General features: G+C 38.6%; 1 protein-coding gene across 1 annotated transcript in view; it reads left to right on the plus strand.

The window, feature by feature from the left end:
* The window catches only part of MAN2A1 (mannosidase alpha class 2A member 1), a 159,968-nt gene that overhangs the window by 14,853 nt on the left and 122,721 nt on the right, over positions 1-22,394 (plus strand). Inside the window, exons 2-3 of the mRNA XM_065873309.1 lie at positions 14,969-15,226; positions 17,495-17,639. Coding sequence (XP_065729381.1) covers positions 14,969-15,226; positions 17,495-17,639 — 403 coding nt within the window. The remainder of the gene's footprint in view (positions 1-14,968; positions 15,227-17,494; positions 17,640-22,394) is intronic.

A 22,394-nucleotide genomic window follows, 5' to 3' on the forward strand; every position in this document is an offset into this window, starting at 1 on the left:
TGCCCCTCACTCTGTACCTTCCCCAACATTCCTTGTTTTCTTAAAATGCCACCCACTATCCTCCCAGTTCCCCAGCAAAAACCATCATCCTCCCAGTTGTCTCAGCAAAAATAAGGGGCCATTTTTCTTGCTTTCCTGCCCCCCAGACCCCCACCCGCACCCCGCCCAATTCATCTGTCCTGTCAAATCCTTTCACATTCCTCCACCTCTGCTGCCTTGGCTCGACCCTGGCTACCTCGATGTTTACCTGGCAAACTGCAGTAACCTCATCCTCCACTGCTTCACTACAGCACCAAGATAGCTTTAAAACACTTTTTGTTCATTGATCCCAAAACTGTCCAGGATGAAGATACGGATGTTTCTTTCCCTGAAAAGTATTTTGTAACCATAACGTCTTTTTCTGCCTCCTTTATTCAAAGATAGTATATAGTCTTGTTAGATCAAAATATGCCCCTGGGAAACAGCTTATAAAGTCACATGGTCTCACCTTCCTTGCTCCATTGTATGGGCTCTCAGCTCCTTAGGCTCCCAGCTGTCTGCCTCTTCTGATGGGCATTTGGGCAGACTTCCACTCACAGGGTCTTCAAGTTTAAGGATACTTGCTGAGCTTTATATAGGACAGCTCTCTGCCAGGTGTATTACTTTCCTAATAAATCACAACAAACTTAGTGGCTTAAAACAAGAAAAATGTATTATCTTACAGTTCTGCAGGTCAGAAGTTTGGAAAGGGTCTTATTTGACTAAAATCAAGACGTTGGCAGGGCTGATTTCCTCATGGAGACTTTAAGGGAGAATCCATTTCCTCACCTTTTCCAGCCTCTAGAGGCTGCCTGCATTTGCTGCTCAAAGGTCCCCTTCTAGCCTGGCATCACTTTCACCTGCTCTTCTGTCTTCATATCTCCTCTGACTGTGACTCTTCCATCACCTTGTTTTCCTTTATAAGGCCCCATGTGATTATGTTGGGACTACCTGAATATTCTAGGACAGTCTCCCCATCTCAAAAATCTTAAGTTAATCACACCAGCAAAGTTCCTTTTGCCATGTAAAGTAACAGATTCACAGTTTTCAGGGATTAGGACATGGACATCATTGGGAGGCCATTATTCTGCCTGCCACACCAGGCACTATTTAAACTGATTTGTGTATGCAAACTAATTTAACACTCATAACCATCCTATGAGTTAGGTATTATTAGTGATCCCCATTTTACAGATGAGGAAACTGAGGCACAGAGAAATTATGTAACTTGCCCAAGGTTATACAGCCATTAATAGTGGAACCATAATTCAAATTTGGCTAGGCTTTATTTTTTATCTTATTTTCCAGCTTTATTGAGAAATAATTGACGTATAACATTATATAAGTTTAAGGTGTACAAATGATGCTTTGATACATGTATATGTTATGAAATGATTACTCTAATAATATTAGTTGACAAATCCATCACCTCACATAATTACCATTTCTTTTTTGTGGCGGGAACACATATGTATATACAGTATCGTTAACTGTAATCATTGTGCTATACATTAGATCCCCAGAATTTATTCATCTTATAACTGGTAGTTTGTACCCTTTGATTAACATCTCCCCGTTTTCCCCTCCTCCAGCCCTGAGTAACTATTAATACCATTCTAGTCTGTGTTTTTATGATTTTTTAGATTCCACATGTAAATGATACCATATAGTATATGTATTTTTTTTTGACTTATTTCACTTAGCATAATGTCCTCAAGGCCCATCTGAATTATCACAAATAGAGGATTTCCTTCTTTTTTTATGGGTAAGGTGTGTGTGTGTGTGTGTGTGTGTGTGTGTGTACACGTGTACCACATTTTCTTTATTCATCTGTTGATGGACACTTAGATTGTTTTGGTATCTTGGCTGTTGTGAGTAATGCTGCAGTGAACATTTCTTTGAGATCCTGTTTTCATTTCCTTTTGATACATACCCAGAAGTGGCATTGCTGGATCATATAGTAGTTCTAATTTTATTTGTTGAGGAACCTCCATACTGTTTTCCATAATGGCTGCACCAGTTTACATTCCCACTGACAGTGCGCAAGAGTTCTATTTTCGCTATACCCTCACCAACACTTGTTACCTCTTGTCTTTTTGATGACAGCCATTTTATCCATTATGAGGTGATAGGTGATATCTCATTGTGGTTTTGATTTGCATTTCCCTGATGATTAGTGCTGTCGAGCACCTTTTCATGTACCTGTTGGCCATCTGTATATCAGCTTTGGAAAAATATCTATCCCTCTGCTCAATTTTTAATCAGTTGTTTTTTAAACTACTGAGTTGTATGCATTCTTTATATATTGGGTATTAACCCCTTATTAGATACATGTTTGCAAATATTTTCTCTTATTCCATAGGTTCCCTTTTTTTGTTGTTGATTATTTCTTTTGCTGTGCAGAGCTTTTTAGTTTGATGTAGTCCCACGTACTAATTTTTGCTTTTGTTGCTTGTGCTTTTGGGGTCACATCCAAAAAATTGTTGCCCAGACCAATGTCAAACATTTTCCTTATGTTTTTTTCTAGGGGTTTTACAGTTTCAGTTCTTATGTTTAAGTGTTGAATCCATTTCAGTGGTATAAGATTGGGGTCTAATTCCATTCTTCTGCTTGTGGTTTTCCAGTATTCCCAACATAGTTTATGGAATAGAATATCCATTCCTCATTGAGTATTTTTGGCTCCCTTGTCAAATATTAGTTGACCATATATGTGAGGATTTATTTCTGAGCTTCTGATTCTGTTTCATCGGCCTATGTGTCAGTTTTTATGCCAGTACCATACTGTTTTGATTACTATAGCTTTGTAGTACAGTTTAAAATCAGGAAGTGTGATGCCTCCAGCTTTACTCTTCTTTCTCAGTATTGCTTTGGCTTTTTGAGGTCTTTCATCATTTTATACAAATTACACGATTTTTTTTCCATTTCTGAAAAAATGCCATTGGAATTTTGATAGGGATTGCATTGAATTTGATAGGGACGGCGTTGGGTAATATGAACATTTTAACAATATTTGTTCTTTTGACTCATGAACAAGGGATATCTTTCCATTTGTTTCTGCTCTAATATTTGTTAATTCCTTCCTCTGCTAACTTTGGGCTTAGTTCGTTCTTCTTCCTCTAGTTCCTTGAGTTGTAAAGTTATGTTGTTTATTTGAGATCTTTCTTTTTTCTTAATGTAGGCATTTATCACTATAAACTTCCCTTTTAGAACTGCTTTTGCAGCATTTGCTGGGTTTTGGTATGCTGTGTTTCCCTTTTCATTTGTGTAAAGGTATTTTTTGATTTCCCTTTTGGTTTCTTCTTTGACCCATTAGTTATTCAGGAGTGTGTTATGTAACTTCCACATATTCATGAATTTTCCAGCATTCATTCTGTTAGTTCATTCCTAGTTAGATTCCATTCTGGTGGGAAAAGATGCTTGATGTGCTTTCAGTCTTCTTAAATTTGCTAAACTTGCTTTGTGATCTGTCGTATCATCTGTTCTGGAGAATGTTCCATGTGTGCTTGAAAAGAATGTGTATTCTGCTATTGTTGGTTGAAATGTTCTATATATGTCCATTAGGTTCATTCGTTCCAAAGTGTGGCTCAAGTCCAATGTTTCCTTGTTGATTTTCTGTCTGGATAATCTGTCTATTGTCAAATGTGAGGTACTGAAGTCCCCTACTATTATTATATTGCCTATTTTTCCTTCAGGTCTGTTAATAATTGCTTAATATATTTAGGTACTCCAATGTTGGGCACATATACATTTAGGAGTGTTATGCCTTGTTGACTAATTGATTGCTTTATCAATATATAATGACCTTTTTTTTCTTTTTACCATTTTTGTCTTAAAGTCTATTTTGTCTGATAAAATTATATTTACTTCTGTTCAGTTTTGGTTTCCATTTGTACAGAATATCTTTTTTTTTTTTTTTTTTAATTGCTAGTTTATTTATTTATTTTTTTGGCCAGGTCACACAGCTTGAGGGATCTTAGTTCCCCAACCAGGGATCAGACCTAGGCCCCGGCAGTGAAAGCACTACGTCCTAACCACTGGACCAGGGAACCAGGGAATTCCCCAGAATATCTTTTTCCACCCCTTCACTTTGAATCTGTGTGTGTCCTTAAAGCTGAAGTGAGTGTTGTGTAGCCAGTATATAGTTAGGTCTTGCTTTTTGTCCATCCAGCCACTCTGTCTTTTTTTTGTTTGTTTGTTTGTTTGTGTTTCGTGGTACGCGGGACTCTCACTGTTGTGGCCTCTCCCGTTGCGGAGCGCGGGCTCCAGACGCGAGGCTCAGCGGCCATGGCTCACGGGCCTAGCCACTCCGCGGCATGTGGGATCTTCCCGGACCGGGGAACGAACCCGTGTCCCCTGCATCGGCAGGCGGACTCTCAACCACTGCACCACCAGGGAAGCCCCGACTCTGTCTTTTGATTGCAGAATTAAATGCATTTACATTTAGAGTAATTACTGATTGGTAAGAACTTACTAATATCATCTTGTTGTCTGGCTGTTTTGTAGTTCCCTTGTTCTTTATTCCTGTCTTGCTGCCTTCCTTTGTGACTTGATTTTCTGTAGCAGTATGCTTTGATTCTCTTCTCTCTGTCTTTTGTGAATCTGCTGTAGCATTTTGCTTTGTGGTTACCATGAGGCTTACATAAAACATTTCATAGTTTTAACAATGTATTTTACGATGATAACTTAACTTAGATCACACACAAAAACTTTACCCTTTTACGCTCCCCTTTGAAGTCACAATTTACCTCTTTTTATATTGTGTATCCATTAACAAATTACTGTAGCTAGTTATTTTAATGCTTTTTCCTTAACTTTTTTTTTGAATTTTATTTAATTTATTTTTTTATACAACAGGTTCTTATTAGTCATCAATTTTATACACATCAGTGTATATATGTCAATCCCAATCTCCCAGTTCATCACACCACCACCCCCACCCGCCGCTGCTTTCCCCCCTTGGTGTCCATACGTTTGTTCTCTACATCTGTGTCTCAGTTTCTGCCCTGCAAACCAGTTCATCTATACCATTTTTCTAGGTTCCACATATATGCGTTAATATGCGATATGTGTTTTTCTCTGACTTACTTCACTCTGAATGACAGTCTCTAGATTCATCCATGTCTCTACAGATGAACCAATTTCATTCCTTTTTATGGCTGAGTAATATTCCATTGTATATATGTATATATATGTATAACTTTATTTTATTAGAGTTAAATGGTTAGCACTCCACTGTACTATATTACAGTATTAGAGTATTCTGAATTTGACTATATACTTATCTTTACCAGTGTGTTTTGTATTTTCTGTGTTTTCATGTTACTAATTAGTGTGTTTTCATTTCAGCTGGAAGACTTTTTTCAGCATTTCTTGTAAGGCAGGTGTTGTGATGAGTTCCCTTAGCTTTTGTTTGTCTGGGAAAATCTTTATCCCTTCTTCATATCTGAATGACAGCTTTGCCAGGTAAAGAAAGTATCCTTGGTTGGCAGTTTTCTTCTTTCAGCCCTTTGAATATATCATCCTGCTCTCTCCTGCCCCATAAGATTTCTGCTTAGAAATCCACCAATAGCCTATTGGGGGTTCCCTTGAGCGTTACAAGCTTTTTTTCTCTTCCAGCTTTTAAGATTTTTCTTTGTCTTTGATTTCTGTCAATTTTGTTAAACTGTGTCTTGGAGAGGATCACTTTAACTTGATTCGGTTTGGTGACCTATTAGCTTCATGAACCTGATATCCAAATCTCTCCTCAGTTTGGGAAAGTTCTCAGCCATTATTTCATTAAATAAGCTTTCTGCACTCTTCTCCTTCCCAAACTCCAATAATTTGCAGACCGGTTCTTTTGTTGGCATCCCACAGAACATGTAGGCTTTTAAAATTCTTTTTCATTCCTTTTTCTTTTTTCTCTTGATTGAATGATTTCAATTGATCTATCTTTGAGCTCACTTGCTTGGTCAAGTCTGATGTTAGAGCTCTCTACTGATCATTGTATTCTTCAGCTTGAAAATTTCTTGTTTGGTTCTTATATATGTTTTCCATCTCTTCATTGAACTTCTAATTTTGTTCTTAATATTGTTTTTATGATATTGTTATGTTGCTTATCTGTTTTCTCTTGTAACTCTGAGCATCTTTTGAACAATTGTGAATTATTTGTTGGGCAATTCCAGCAAATGTATCTTCATTTGTTTGAGACCAGTTACTAGAGGTTTACTGTATTCCTTTGGTGGAGCCATGCTTCCCTGATTCTTTGTGATCCTTGTAGCCTAGTAAAGGTGTCTGCATTTGAAGAAGCAGTGACCTTCTCCAAACTATGGACTGACTGGTAAGAGAAGCCTTTCACCTGTGGGTGGGGGCATGCTGGAGCATATTGTGACCCCAGGTCTAGTGGTGCAGAGCTTCAAGTGCAGGGGTGTGTGGCTGCATCAGTTTTGGGGGTCAGTGTGATGTCTCTTTGGCTCAGGCCACTGGATTTCACAACATTGATATGTGTGGTCTCTGGTGAGTGACACAGGGTGTTTTCAGTGGCTACAAGGGCTGTCTGAGTCCTCAGTGGCATCACTAGGTTCAATGGCTAGGTATCAGAGCAGACAGCAGTGATGGCCAGAGCTGGTGGTGTGCACACATTTGCCCATGGGAGCCAGCTACAGGGGCCAGTGTAGTGGCAGGGCCGGTTGCAGACGTACGTGTATTTGTGGCACTACAAGTCAGGCAGCAAAGCTGGAGCCAACTATGGGTACACTGGTAGTTGCAGGGCCCCTGGGGGTTGATGTGTACTACTGTGACTGCTCCGTCTCACCATGAGCACGCCGCAGTGGAGGCTGGTGACAGGAGCAGTCTGGGGGTGTGCAGGTGCACAGCTGGCAGACCTAGCTGCTGGTGGGCACAGTGTTGCCTGCCGGTGACAGAAGACAGGACCACGTCCTGACCCATAAGGACCTGTGGGGGCCCTTGCGGTAGGCATGCTTTCCCATGGCTGCACAGTCTCTTCCTGGGTGTGTGCAGGTGATGGAGGCTGGTGATAGGCATCAGGTTGGCAGCAGCTTGCAAGTGCACAGCTGGAGGGGCTCCCATGGTAGTGGGGGATCTAGGCTGGAATCTTGCACTTGAGCAGCCACAGAGGCCTGGTTTGGCTGCTGATGTGGTTCCTGGGCTCCAGAGGGGATGGGTGTGGAGGAAGCAGGAAGGGACACAGGGGGCTGGAGTCAATGAATGTGAACACATGTGGGGTGAAAACTGGTGAAATCTGCAGGGGTTCTGTGACTACTGTGCTGGCTATTGGTTCCTTCTTCAGTGATGGAAGCTGCTGGGTTTCTCTGCACAGCTGGTCACTGTGACCTCCTGCTGTGTGACTGCTATTGGTAGCCCCTGCTTTTCTTCCTTGTTCCTAGGTGTCTCTATGTGTGTCTTTGTACAGTGCTCCAAAGGGCTGAGGTTGATCACTTACCCACTTTTCTTTCCCAGCAAGGAGAACTCTTTCTAGCTGTGGAGTTCGCTCTTGGCAGTGAACAATGTTGGCTTGGGGGATGGCATGATGCAGGCAAAATGCAGCTGCTTTCCTTCTTTTTCTGGGTGGTATTCTCAGTTTGTTGTTCCACTGTGTTGCTGAAATTCTGTAAGTAGACTCCAGAGCTCTCCGAGAACTATTTTGTTTGTGGATAGCTGATAGCTATCTAATTGTTGATCTTTGTGGGAAGATGGAGGCTGGGGTCTCCTATGCTGCTGTTTTGGTTATGCTACTCTCTTGACTTGGCTTTAGAGTCTGTTCTTAATCACAGTTGTTGTCCCCCTTCAAAGTAATTTTAGAAAGCCAAACTTTTATTATAGCAGTAGCAGCAGTAATATCTTCTTGAGTGCTTACTTGGTGGCAGGTTCTGTGCTAAGTTCATTTACAGCCATTCCAAGCAATGGGTATTAGCACTGCATTTAGCCATAATGAAACTGAGGCTCCCCAAAGTTAAGCTGTTGTACTTCCTCAAGGTCACAGTGCTTGTAAGTGCCACATCTAGGATTGGAACCCAAACAGTCTGACCCAGAGCCCGTGTGCTTAACTATTTAGCTAAACTGCCTTTACATTTATCTGGTAAAAGGAGTCATTAAAAGTAATCATTATTTGCTGTTATTTAAAAATTAAAATGTGGGGGCTTCCCTGGTGGTGCAGTGGTTGAGAGTCCGCCTGCCGATGCAGGGGACGCGGGTTCGTGCCCCGGTCTGGGAGGATCCCACGTGCCGCGGAGCGGCTGGGCCCGTGAGTCATGGCCGCTGAACCTGTGCGTCCGGAGCCTGTGCTCCGCAACGGAAGAGGCCACAACAGTGAGAGGCCCTCGTACCGCAAAAAAAATAAAAAATAAAAAAAATAAAAATGTGGTAAGGTATAATATCCTAGAGCATGAGATGGAGGAGAGTTAATATCTATTTAAACAGATTATCAAAGGGTGCAGGTCTGTGAATTCATGTCACCCTGTGGGGAGTTGAGGGATGACTTGCCAAATGGTTTATTGTCTGCTGCATTCTCTTAGGTATTTCACTAAAATGCATGATGTCAGAGCCATAGGTCCCAAACTTGGCTAATCACCAGAGTCACCTGTGGAACATTACCATTGCAGTTTCTGGGGCCCTACCTGAGATTCCAGGATGAATCCCAGGGATCTGTAATTTTGAGCAACCTTTCCAATGAGTCTAATGGTCACTGTTAGAGCCTTGTTCACCCAACCACATTCACTTCATGAAGGACACTTCAATGACAGAATCCAAGTGCAGAAAAATCTTGATGTGATGGAGTGACATGCTGAATCTAACAAAATTAAATTTAAAGGGGGGAAAAAGCATAAATGAAAGGGGGTATAGATCTAGAGTTGCAGGTATATACACACACACACACATATTGGGGTGAGGTTTTGTTTCTTTGGGTGAAGTTTCTTTTGCATTTTGCCATTGGTGGTTATATAATATACGTGTAATAATATTTCCTCTAGAGTTCTCTTAATTATAAATTTGATTCGGTTGAATGAAGATTTCATATCACTACCATGGTAAGAAGGATTCTAGAATCATCTCAGCGTTCTTTATCCAAACTCCCTCCACCCTGCCCCCCACACGTCAGTTGAAAATCATAGCCCATTGAACCATGGTTACTGAAGGTTGTGAAATCTGAAAACATTTGATTGGACTGTACAGAATCCATAATCTTTGCCCTAGAAAAGGAGACACGTATTTTACTCTACTCACGAGGTCGTGATTGTCACTATGTGACCAAATATGGGTCATTTTTTATTTCATTTCCCAAACAGTCCATGAAGATCACCCTATTATTTAGGACTCCTGATTCTTTTCTTACCTACTTTTTGGGTTACAGTGAAGAGTTTTTCTGGATTTTCTTTCTTTAAAAATTATTAGTTTCATTTTTATTTGTATTATTTTTGGTGTAGGTATATGTGCCAAAAAATGACATTTACTACTTCCTTGTCTTAGGAAAAATGTTACACACTGTTTTTCTGTCTTTTTTTTTTTTTTTAAAGTAAATATTTGCATTTCTATTGTGTGCCAAGTGTTGTGCTAGGGATCAGGGTACAATGATGAGTAAAACAACTGTGGTGCTTGTTCTGAATATAGTGATTCATTTAGTGATGAAGATGGGGAAATAGTACATGAATAAAATTGGTAAAAATGCTGTGGAAGAAACAAAAAATAAGCTGACATAGAGTATAACATGAGGAGGCCTGTTTTCGAGAGGATGGCTAGAGAAGACTATGCAGAGGGGACATTTGGAGCAGAAGGGAGCTGGAGCATTCTGTAAAGAGAACATGAACCAAGGTCTTGATGGGATGGAGAGGAGCAGGTTTAGAACTGAGATAAGATCAGGGTGAAGCTAAGTTGGAGGAGAGAGAGAAAGAGAGCAGCGTGGGGAGATGGATATGCAGGTCCTTATTGAGTCTAGTGTGAGGTGTTTTAATTTTTTTTTTAAGTGTGATAAGAAACTAGCACTGGATTGTAATAAAGGTATTACAGCTGAGTAGGGCATGGTTGAAGGATGTGGATATAGGAAATCAGTTAAGAGGCTGCTATACTAGGCTAGGAGAGATTGTTGGTGGCTTGGACCAGTGTGGTAGCAGTTGAGAGGGAGAGAGGTAGATGGATTCAGTAAATATTTTGGAGATAGGATGAATGAACTTGCAGGTGGGTTGGATGTGTGAACAGGGTGAGGAGGATTTCAGGAGTGGCCAACGAGGTAGACATTGAAGCTACTTAGTAAAGACTGGAGGCCTATAAGATGGCTTTTTGGGGAAAGTAATCTTTCAGACTTAAGTTTGAAACCGAAGTGGAGTAGTCAGGTAATCATTTGGATATATGGGTCTGTTTTTCAGAGAAGAGGTCTCATTTGGAGATATAAATATGGGAGACATCAGTACAGAAAATGGAATTTAAACCAAGAAGTGGATGAGATCATTTAAGACAGTATAGAGAAGGCAGATTTCTCAGGAGCTAACCTTGAGGGCCTCCGTTGTTTAGATACTGGGGAGAGAAAGAGACTGATAAACAGTTGGCAGGAGGAAAACCAAAAGCATGCGGTGCTGTGAAAAAGTGAAGAAAATATTTCCGGGAGGAGGGAGTGGTCCACTGGGCCAAATGCTCCTCAAGATGATGAGTAAGGGAATGGTGGGGCTAAGGGAAGCACCAGAGTTTATTTTATTAGATAGGATATAGGATTAAGTTGAACCATAAGAAATTGGTGACATTGGACTATTTTTGGCTTATGAGAATGGCAATTTCATATAATTTGACCTAATATAATATGTTATACTATTGAGGATGAGTTGCTTTTAGAAGGCGAGTTTGATGAAGCAGTGTTGAGGGAGTTTAACCAAAAGAATACAGCCTTTGAGCAATTGGGAGAGATGGGTTTGGAGCTCACCAGTGGAGTGTTGGTCTTTGAAGCGGGGCAGGGAGGCACATATTTTCTCAGTTGTAACAGGAAGGAAGAATGATATGCACATTCAGCCATACTTGAGTGATTACAGTGATGCCAATCCCAGCAGCTAGTGTCTTATATGGGACAAATAATTATAGAAGTTTTTGGATTTAGCAGTTAGGTGTATATAGATTGATTTTGTTCATAGGGCAGTGTGGGTACTGATCTTGGTTTGCTTGTAGTAGGCTCTAAATTTTCTCTCAAAAGTCTTTGCTATCAGTGATTTTTTTTTTTTCTCAGTTTTTCTTTTTCACCAGAAGCAGAGTAAATCAAATATCATGACCTCCTTCGCCACTCCTTGGCAGTGCAACACTGTGGCCTCCCTGTAGAACTGATTAGCAAATCAAAGAATAAAGTGGTTTTCTCACAAGTGATTTTCTTGCCCTACAGAAAATTGTCTTTTTCAGTATTACCATCAGCATTCTTTGACTTGTCAGCATAACTGAAACATTATCTATGATTTCTGTTACTTTAATGCAGACTACAAGTGTATCTTTTTAAGGTCATATCATGCTTCTCTGTTGTGTGTACAGAATTTGCTTATGGAAGTATGTATATTTCAAGAATTTTAGCTGTTTGTAGCGAGACTTTATTCCACTGCATAATATAGTTTAAAAAATGATTTTCATTAGACCATTATGCTAACATATCTCTAGGCCACAATTTTCTCCATGGACTTATTAATTCAGTACAGAATTCCAGGTACTGATCATTAATTGTATCTTTAAAGCTACAGTGAGATTGAAAGTCATCTTTAATGCCTGCAGGATCTTTTTTCATGGAACATCCATCGCCTGTAATGTTTATTTTGTATAATACTCTCGTCCATGGGCTTTGGGACTGTGGCCATAGTGAGAATATTCGCAAAAGGAGGCTCTTTTTCTCAGTGTGTTCTTTTAAGCTATAGGTGGCTTTGCTATGTGCATGCCTCCAAAATTATCTTTTCCCGAAAGTACAGAAAGATCTGGAGAAACATGGGCACCAATGAATTAATTTATACATTATAAGCGTCTGATAAAACACTTAGCATCTTTAAAAGCTCTGCGATGGGGCTTCCCTGGTGGCGCAGTGGTTGAGAGTCCGCCTGCCGATGCAGGGGACACGGGTTTGTGCCCCAGTCCGGAAGGATCCCACATGCCGCGGAGCGGCTGGGCCCATGAGCCATGGCTGCTGAGCCTGCGCGTCTGGAGCCTGGGCTCCGCAATGGGAGAGGCCACAACAGTGAGAGGCCCGCGTAACGCAAAAAAAAAAAAAAAAAAAAAAAGCTCTGCGATGGTGGTATTTTAGACCAAGCTAAGGTTTTATTTTATGGAGGTGTGTAGCTTTACCGCAGGCAAGACAAGGCAACATGTTCTAATTCTGCTTGGATTCAGAGGAACTTGATTTACTGTTGTTACCTGCTTCGGTAGAAATTGCAAGCATCACGTGAAGTAGGCTTGTATCTTCAGTATTGGAAATATTCAACGAAACTCATCAGTGGTGATTTCAAAAAGCCTCAGTCCGGGGTGTTGTGATAATGAGTGAAGAAAAGTTTTTCCCTTATTTCAGACAGCCTTTGATAGCATGTCTGTTTAGGAAATTAAATACAGATTAGTCAGCTGTGTACCTAACTCTCAAATATTTTTAGCTTCTTTGGGTGAACTTTGGGTTAGGCCAAGGGCCCCCTTTGGTCTTTCCACGAGAGCCAATCGACCAATATGGATGTGTGCCTATAGAGAAAGATTTGTAGTGTAATATTGCTCAATTGCTGACCGGCAACCTCCATCGTTAGCTTCTTTGGACCCTGAACTAGTGTGTCAGTGATCCATCAGGTTTCATTTGTTTTGCCATTTCTAGTCAAGGACTGATCCATATTCTCTCTCTTGCTTTTCACGGGGGGAAGTGAGGCTTGTCTTGCAGGATGAGTTCTTTGCTAAGACCTTGCACTTTCTGCTTTTCTATACATTGATGAACAGGCTTGAGTTCTCCCTTGTAGGACATGGCACCCCACCCTAGAGGTGACAGTTGCCTTAAAGGACTACAGTTCTGACCTGTAGGGGGCTCTTTCTATCATATGTGTCTAAGTAGAGAGGCCTGTGAGAACATCTTTCAGGTCTGAGGAGGTCCATGGCCATCTTGTGCTCTTTGTTTCTTCAACGTCTAGGCTTTGGGTATTCATCTCCAGTGTTGTCTCTCCCGCTCACCCTCAAGGTACCTTCCTGCTGGTTTGCTTCTCATCTTGGCTATAGTAAGTCCCCTACATACGAACCTTCAAGCTGCGAACTTTCAAAGATGCGAATGTATTATAAACTTACCACAGTACAGTGCTATCAATATATAGCCGATTGTGTTAGCTGGGTACCTAGGCTAACTTTGTTGGACTTACAAACAAATTGGACTTACAGACGCGCTCTTGGAATGGAACTCATTTGTATGTAGGGGACTTACTGTACTTTTTTTCTTATTCCAAAGTATCTCCCTTAGTCCCTTCAGACTTCTGTCACCTCTCTCACAGTTTGCTGAAGTGGTCTTCTCTTGGTAGATAGCACTCTTTTGATTTCTCCCTACCCCTTGCTGAACTGGCCAATACTTGGAACTTGAATCTTTCTTATTCTTGGCCTCCCCGTTACAAAATCCACAACCACTCATAATGGACTAAAGAAGAGTATAAATACCCTTAACCAGTTTTTTCCATCTTGATTATGGCCTTCCTTATGTATTTTTTTTATCAAAAGAGGATCAATCATGTCATACATGCTACGTTTTTCATACATACTATTTTAAAACTGGGTTTTCTTCACTGTATCTCCTGAAAGTAACTTCCCAATATTTCTTTGTTTAAAAAAATTTGTATTTCTAACTTTTTAGCGACTGAAAACTGTTTCATGATATTAGATGTATCACTTGACCAGTCCTTCACTTTGGGACATGTAGGTGTTTTTTCTTCTTTTTTTCCTTCCCCCTTTCTGTCTTCCTGTTATTTACTGGTGAGAGAATTTTTGTTTCTGGGTGTACGGATTTGTTTATTTTCTATGCATATATTTTATTAAACCTTAATGTGGACATTTTTGGGGTCATAGCGCAGGCTATTGCTATTGCTGTGGCACAAATGCAAGGTCACCTTGTGTATTCAGACAGGGACCCATATCTAATGCACATCTGTTTTTCCAGCATGTAACCTTATGCCTGTACAGTGGGTGTTCACTAAAGAATTATTGTTGAGTTGAAGAAATGTAAGGGCCATGTGATAAACATATAAGTACTATGTATTTGAGACCCAAGATATAGGAGTGAACAAGACAAAGATTGTCATTGCTCTCATAAGTTGAAGGTTTATTCTATATAGCATGGTTTATGTTTAGAGGTGGCAAGCCTCTACATGTGAGGATCAATTAAAAAAACGGAAGGATACACAGTATAGTAGAAGCAATCTAAATGACTTACAGTACAGTTGCTTGGGGAAGGTTCATGCCAGTCTTTTTCATAATATAGCTAATTAAGAATTGACTAGTTGATTTTTCTATTGATGATAGTTCTTCTTTAGGATTGTTCACTAGTGTTACTGATTCAAATGGAATGATCTTTTTTAGGTTCATACATTTTTGCTCTTATAAGTAACTGGAATCAATTATAGTTAAATTTAAAATTTCATAGCTGAGTATAATATGGTGTTATACTCAGTGATTTTAGAGATCTGAACTGAAGATCTTTTAGGGCTGGGTTTGGGGTAATAGAAAATATAGCCCCCAATATTTTTGATCTTTCTGTTGCACATTTTAAAATATGACTAAACAAAGATTGCAGCCATGGAGAAGATTTTCTGCTGTAAATTGGTGTTTTAACAGCCAGCTGTTATGCGTTCATGCATTATGTGATCCAACTTATAAAAGTGGATAGTGAAGGGAGAGTAGCTGCCCTCTTGGTCAGGCACATAGTTTAAAAAAAATGTTGTGTGTCTCTGCAGAGCTATATTAGAGTTTCATATAGCTGCCTCTTTCTTTTTTATTGTAGGGCCAGCTCTCAATGTTGCAAGAAAAAATAGACCATTTGGAACGTTTGCTAGCTGAGAATAATGAGATCATCTCAAATATTAGAGACTCTGTCATCAATTTGAGTGAGTCTGTGGAAGATGGTTCGAAAAGCTCAAAAGGCAATTTCAGCCAAGGTGCCGGCTCACCTCTTCTGCCATCGAAACAGTTGTCTCTCACAGTTGACCCTGGAGACTGTCTGTTTGCTTCACAAAGTGGAAGTCAGAGTTCAGATGTGCAGGTAATGTATGCATTTGTTAATAATCACTGGGCTTTGATTTGTTTTTGTTTTTTTAGATTTGATCTGGTATCTGTTCTTAGTTGCTGAATTCTCTGGATTATCATTTCTATTTTTGTAAAATCATTTGATTAGTCAAGTGATCATTAATGTTCTTTTGAGTGATAAATTTCTGTAATTCTGTTTCTCCTAATTTTTCTTATTTTATACTTCCTGAGTATGGCCTTTTCTGTATGCTTCTTAGGTCTTATTTTCTGTAATAGTTGAAGACCTTCAGAGGTTTAAATCTGGCCAAAGAGATTTTTTTTACCTTCCTTTGGAGAGTACCAGAAAAGCCCTACTCTTAGTATATATCTGTTCTACATTATAGGTTTCACACAGTGTAAGGTTAGATTCTTTTTACTGAATATGCCTTTGTGAGAGGGAAGGGAAATGTTCTAAAGCTGTGCTGTCCAGGATGGAGGCTGCTGTCCACCTGCGGTTAATGAGCACTTCAAGTGTGGCTAATTTGAATTAAGATGTGCACTAATATCCGCACAAAGTGTTGAAGAGTTAATGTGAAAAAAGAATGTAAAATATCTTGCTCATTCATTACATGTTACGATGGTAAAATTTCAAATATATCAGGTTAAAAAATATATCATCAAAATTAATTTTACCTATTTCATTTTACTAGAAAATTTTAAATTATGTATTTGGCTTGCATTATATTTCCCTTGGGTAGCCCTGTTCTAGAGGGTAGGGGAGTTGAAAACTAAGGTAAGAAAGGACTTCGGCCTTTCTTAAACTTTCGGTGTGTCACTCATGTTTGCTCTGTTCTACAGATTGGCAAAGAGCTATTTTACCGTTGTACCTTAGACTGGAACTTGGTGACAGGACCCTGGGGTGTGAATATTTTAAAGTTGGACAAAAGGAGTTGGCTCTGGCCTTGCTTCAGAGTAGAAGTTTTCATTAACTCTTGGGGACAGAGAACATGATATGATCTCGAGGCCATGGCTCACAGGCCACGCAGGAAGCTGGGGACAGTGGAGCTGCCTGGGCTGCGTGCCTACAGCCTCATCAGCCTAGTGTGTGGCCAGGTTCAGATAGGATCACGATCCTGTGCTTTGAAGGGGTATCTATTTCTGTAAGGCTTGGCTTTGTTTAGGTTTTAATTAAGTACCTTTTAAAGGGAAATGATAAAATCTTTTTTGGTGGGGAGGGGAAGGGTCTAAATCTGAGCTGGACAGAAAGGAGCTGCAGAGCAGCCATGGAAATGAGGCAGAGCAAGGCAGCAGGGTACTGGGAAAGCTGCAGGGCCCCAGAAAGACCTGGAAGGAATAGCAGAGAGTGCTCTCACATCCTCTTATCCAGCTGGTTACCAAAGATTTGTTCTCATCCTTGGGAGTATTTTATTTTAGTTATAAACTTCCAAGTGAAAGATATATTATTGTCTTAAAATACTTTGTATTCACTTTTATATGACTTGCTTATCTTAAAAAATTTTTTAACACATTTATGTATTTATTAGGATGTAATTTTTTAGTTTGAATTTTACCAAAGGAGGTTTGTGTTCCTTGTTACACTTACTATTTTAAAGAGTATGAAAAATAAGTTTTTAGGTTTGTTTGGCTTTGTTTTTTGGTAATATTTTTTTCCTTTTTGTCTAAAAACATTATTATCTAGAAGGAACACTACATTGGAAACTTAGAAAATATTTGAACACTAAAAGCTAAATCTCAATGTAAAAAATGCTTCCATTTTTAAACCTAGTTGACCCTGTTATAGTTTTATTTTTAGAATAAAAAAGGTAAACATACATAGGCAAAATTAAAGAATAGCTACAGATCCATTTCCATTCAGATTCAGATACATAGGAGATTGATTATAATATAAAGACGAAGTATAAAATAATTTTCAGTACCGTGTTTGAAAATGCTAAAATACTTGATCATGATGAAATTTTTTTTTGTTTGCTCTTCAGTTCCCATCATTTTCTATTAAATTGTATTGGAAGTAAAGCAAGGGAAGAAGAATTGAATGAAGATATTTTGTATTAGAAGCAGAAGAGGAAGGGGATTATTTATCAGGTTAATTATATAATGCAAATAGCATTTTAACCCTTGGAATGATGATGAAATATTTTCTGTCTTAAACTCTTTAGATAATGTCTACAGAAATAGTTTTATCTTTTAAAATATATATACAGTATAGCAAGGAGTAGTTTTGAGCAAATTAATAATGGTTATACATGATTAAATTTAACTTTTTTTCTTTGTCTCATATTTTTAGATGTTAGATGTTTACAGTCTAATTCCTTTCGACAATCCGGATGGTGGAGTTTGGAAGCAAGGATTTGACATTACCTATAAAGCTGATGAATGGGATACTAAGCCCCTTCAAGTCTTTGTGGTGCCTCATTCCCATAATGACCCAGGTAAAATTAGTACTTCAAAAATCTAGAGGTTAATAAGCCCTTGTAGGCCCAGAGTATTTTAATGAGAATCTGGTATAACCCACTTCTCATATATTTGAAACGTTATTCTCTGACTTTTAACAATAACATTTATTTTATATGTAGTTGTGTTCCCATTTTATCAATTTATGAGCCATTCAAGGATAATACTTGTATAGTATGAAATAGGAATAAACACAAGGTTTTAGCTGGCTTCCCTGGTGGCGCAGTGGTTGAGAGTTTGCCTGCCGATGCAGGGGACACGGGTTCGTGCCCCGCTCTGGGAAGATCCCACATGCCACGGAGTGGCTGGGCCCGTGAGCCATGGCCGCTGGGCCTGCGCGTCGGGAGCCCGTGCTCCACAATGGAAGAGGCCACAGCAGTGAGAGGCCCGCGTACCGCAAAAAAAAAAAAAAAAAAAAGGCCTTAGCTTTGGGAGATGAAAAGTTATATGTATTTAAGGCACTGATAGTTCATTTTAGTTACTTCTTACGTATTGTGTGGGAGAATTATTTCATGTCCATAAACTCCATGTTAGAAAATGCAGAGTGCTCATGGGAAAGTTTGTATCTTTAAAATGTAGAAACAGTATAAAGTGGTTAAGAGCCTTGATGTTAAGCAGACGTGAGAGTGAGTCCCAATCCCAACAGTGTTAAACAACTTTAGGCCAGCTTCTTAACATGAGAGTAAGTTTTTTCCTAGGTAGAATCAGGCTAAAGTACTTACTTCATAGGGTAAAATGTTAAAGGTATGTTACACAGTCCTAGAGTAACTGCTATCATTATCATTAATGTTATTATTCTTTCATATAACAACTTTTGTTATTTACTGGGGCCAGAGATTTTCCCCCCAAGGTAAAGGGAAGTTGCTAAAATGATGATGGGAAATATGATTCGATGTTTATCTCTGTTAGTGTGAGGACACAGGCACTGAGTAAATGACCAGTGAATTAAGTTGCAGGATTTTTTTTGTAATATACTTCCAAAGACCTCTTTTGAATGACTTACTTTTGCTTCTATTTGTTATTTTTCTCAATTTCGTTATTACTATCAGAGGCACCATATTCATTTACTACTTTGAAGGTTTTTTTCTTTATTCCCAGTTTTCAATTTTGTCATACTTATATTCTTTTCAGCAAGTTTATTGTTATATATTTATTTCTGTTTCTAAGACAATAGAACTTGTTACTTTATGTCCAGACAAATGAGTTGGTGAAGCTTTGTGTGTGTGTGTGTGTGTGTGTACGCATGCACCCTGCTTTTGGGTGTGAGAGATAGTCTGGGAGATAGAGCTTGGATGCTGAAATGTTTGAATTTCCAGTATACTTCAATATTTAGAATGCACAGAGGTATAATATATGTGAAGTCAATATTGTTCTGGAAATTTGTGATGAGCAGTTACTACACATCAGCTTCTGACTTGGTTTCCTTGTCTTTGGTCTTAATGTCTTTATCTTTTCCTAAAAATCCCTATTAGTCTTATTAACTTTTTCTCTTACATGTTTTATATCACCTTCCTCCTTAGTCTTAGCCTTTCCCTTCAAATCAAAACTCAGGGTTGCCTGGGCACTGAATAAAGGCTACAGAGATTTGGAGCCAGGCAGAATGAAGCAGACCTTCTGGTGTCCTTGAGCTTATTTATCTATAAAATGTAGAAAATTGTGTATCTATAAAACAGAGGTCGTATAGTGGACAAGAATTAGTTATAAAGTAAGTACAAAAGGTAATGAAAATCACATCTAATAAAAATTCCTTTTGCTATTTATCTACTTGAGCACCAGATTAAATAGTACATTTGCATTTAGGGGACACATATGAAAAAACAGTCTTTGTTTATATCTGGACTCACTCAGTGAGGTGAGGTGCTCACACTTTATATGTGGGATCTGAGACTTGCCTGTAGGACTGCAGATTTTTTTCTGTAAATCTCATTTACTCTGAAATAGTCCCTCATTGAGTAAGATAGTGGCAGAGCCACTTTTATTATTTAAATTGTTCTCTCCTCCTCTTTTCTCTGCCAATCATGTATTGTTTAATTCTTGTCACTTAATTGGGTATGTGATATAATTCCATTGTATACTATTCCTTGTAGGCTTATAAATACACTTAGCGGTGTGTTTTACAAAGAGCTTCTAATGCAAACCCAGCTCTCCTCCCTTTTTGATTTTTTACATACCTTTATTATCCTTTCCTTTTTTCTGCCATCCTCAATTTCCATCAATCTCATTTCTTGTTATTCTATAACGTGGGCTCTTAACTGAAATAATAAAATTTGTAGTTTACCAGGCAATGTGCCAAACGTTTTATAAACATCTAATGTTCACAATAACTTTTGAAGGTTAGTGCCACTATTCATGATGAAGGTGTTACCAACTTGCCAAGGTTACGCAGGCAGTAAGTGGCACCAGAATACTTCCCTGTTAGTTTACCTGGATCTCCCACCCAGATAAACTTGAGTGTCAGAAAACATGTGTCTCTTGTTACACTCTGTCCTCATTGCCTAGCCTAGCACTTCGCATGTAGTAATCGCTAAATATATGTAAGGCCTTCACTGACCTGCCTCCGTGCCCTTTTCACACGGTGTGTATACACATGCATTCATGCTTGTGTATACACACACACACACACACACACACACAAACACATTCATGCTTGCCTATAGGCACAAATATTAACTTCTCCTTGGTCTCCTTCCTGGAGTGTAAGCTCAATGAGGGCTCGAGCTTTGTCTTATTAACCAGTGGAGTTAATGCCTAGAACAGTAATCAGCACATAGTACAGAGTCATTCAGTTAAATAAGTTAGTGAACAAAAGAATGTGACTGCAGACTCAGATGAAACAGTTGACTTATTCTTTGGCCTATACATTTAACTTCCCTCCTTCACTTCTTCCTGCTGTCTACTTATTTCCATTCCTTTAAAAAATAGCTTATTTAAAATGTACTTTTAAATACCAGTAACAGACAATATTAAGCTCTTAAAGGGCAGGGACTGCCTCTGCCCTTTAGACTTTGTTTGCATTAAGCTTCCTTCTTTTTGCAGTTAGTATGTTGTTTTGTGAGAAGACATTATGAATAACTGTTCCTGACTGTAATAAGTGAATCTGTCTGTTGGTATCCTAGCAACCACAGTTGAATCTTTTTGTCTTAGTGAAAGATGTTAATGACCCTTACCCTCAGGCCCTTCTCCACTTGAGACAAAAATAATGGTCAGAAACAGACCTTTTAAAACTAAAGTAATTTTTGCTATCAAGCAAAATGCTAGAGAAGAACCTGACTTTCCTTAATAATTTTCACTGCTCCTTAACAAGAATAGAATTCAGATAAACTAAATTATTCTGTGAAAAACTGAATCACTCAGATCATGAAAAACCACTCTTTCAGTAGAGAAGAGATAAGTATGTACACATACATTCCAAGTCAAAGTGTGACTCTGATGGGAAATCTTTGGATAATACTCCTAAATGAATGTGCAATTAAGGCAGTTTACTTTCTAAATGAAATTTATAGAGATTTGTTTCCATTTTCTGCCGCAACAATTTAAAACAAACTTTAGCTCAGTAGTTTATCAGTGAAGTGTTGTCTGTTGGGGATAGAGTTTAGAAGATTCCTGTATTTACTCACCGTACCTAAAAAATTATGTTGCTGTATTTTTATATGTGGAGATATTTTTCTTTTGGGATCAAATTGGAAAGATAAATTTCAAATTATATTTGTATATTAATAAAATTCCTAATTATGTCTTCTTCCAGTGCATAAGGACATGTAACAATTATATAATATTTTACATGGTTTATATGAGATAAAACAAAGTTGGAAAGGAATTGTTAAGTAAATACTGATAATTTTGTACCTTTATGCTTTTGAAAAGTTTTGAATCATAGACCATGAAATTAAATGTTAGTTGATTGATACATGTTCATGTTGTATTTAGTAAGCTGATTAAAACACAGTTACAGCACCTTTGTATCTACAATCTTATTTCTTTGCTTCCCACTAGTTAAACTGCTGAAATATTTAGTTAATTTTCCTTCAAAGAAATCACAGTGTGTAGAGAGAAGATAAGGTATACTAAATGAAAAATTGGACAGCATATTGTTAGTTAAGCAATTTGTAAAATGAGTGTTAGAAAATAATCCCCTGTGTGGTATGACTCCAAAACAGAAGGAAGACCTAGGCCCAAGAGTCACAATGGAAAATAATTTTCTTTCATGCATTTGCAGTTCTTCTGCAGAGTTTTTATTGACTCGATTGAGTGATTAGGATTTTCAGCCTTTTTTTTTTTGAAAATTAAGAGCAGATTTTTGCATTTATTATTATATGATAATTTGAACTGAATTTGTTTATGTATCCTTATTCTTAAAAAGTTTGTGAAAAAGAACAAAAACATGTGAGGACATCACAGTGTAATGTTATTTCACAGCTTTTCTGTTCAAATACTGTTAAGCACAGTCAGAAGAAACCAGTTCTACATATTTTACAATTAGAAAGTGATTGAGAAGCCATATTTTCCAGCTTTTAAATGGTTTCTTCTAGAAGCTTTGATTATTTGCCCAGTATTGGGTTACTCATAAGGCTAAGTACATAGACTCCTCACATATCCTAAGAGTAATGCCACAAAAGAATATACATGTCTCTCATATTATAGACAACCAAACTCTATTTGGAGAGGACTTATTAGGCCTGAAGTGTCCTCATTTGGTGTGAGTAGATACTCATGGATGAAATTCTTAACAAGAG

Source organism: Phocoena phocoena, chromosome 3 (genome assembly GCF_963924675.1).
Source record: "Phocoena phocoena chromosome 3, mPhoPho1.1, whole genome shotgun sequence".
In the NCBI taxonomy this organism is placed as follows: Eukaryota; Metazoa; Chordata; class Mammalia; order Artiodactyla; family Phocoenidae; genus Phocoena; species Phocoena phocoena.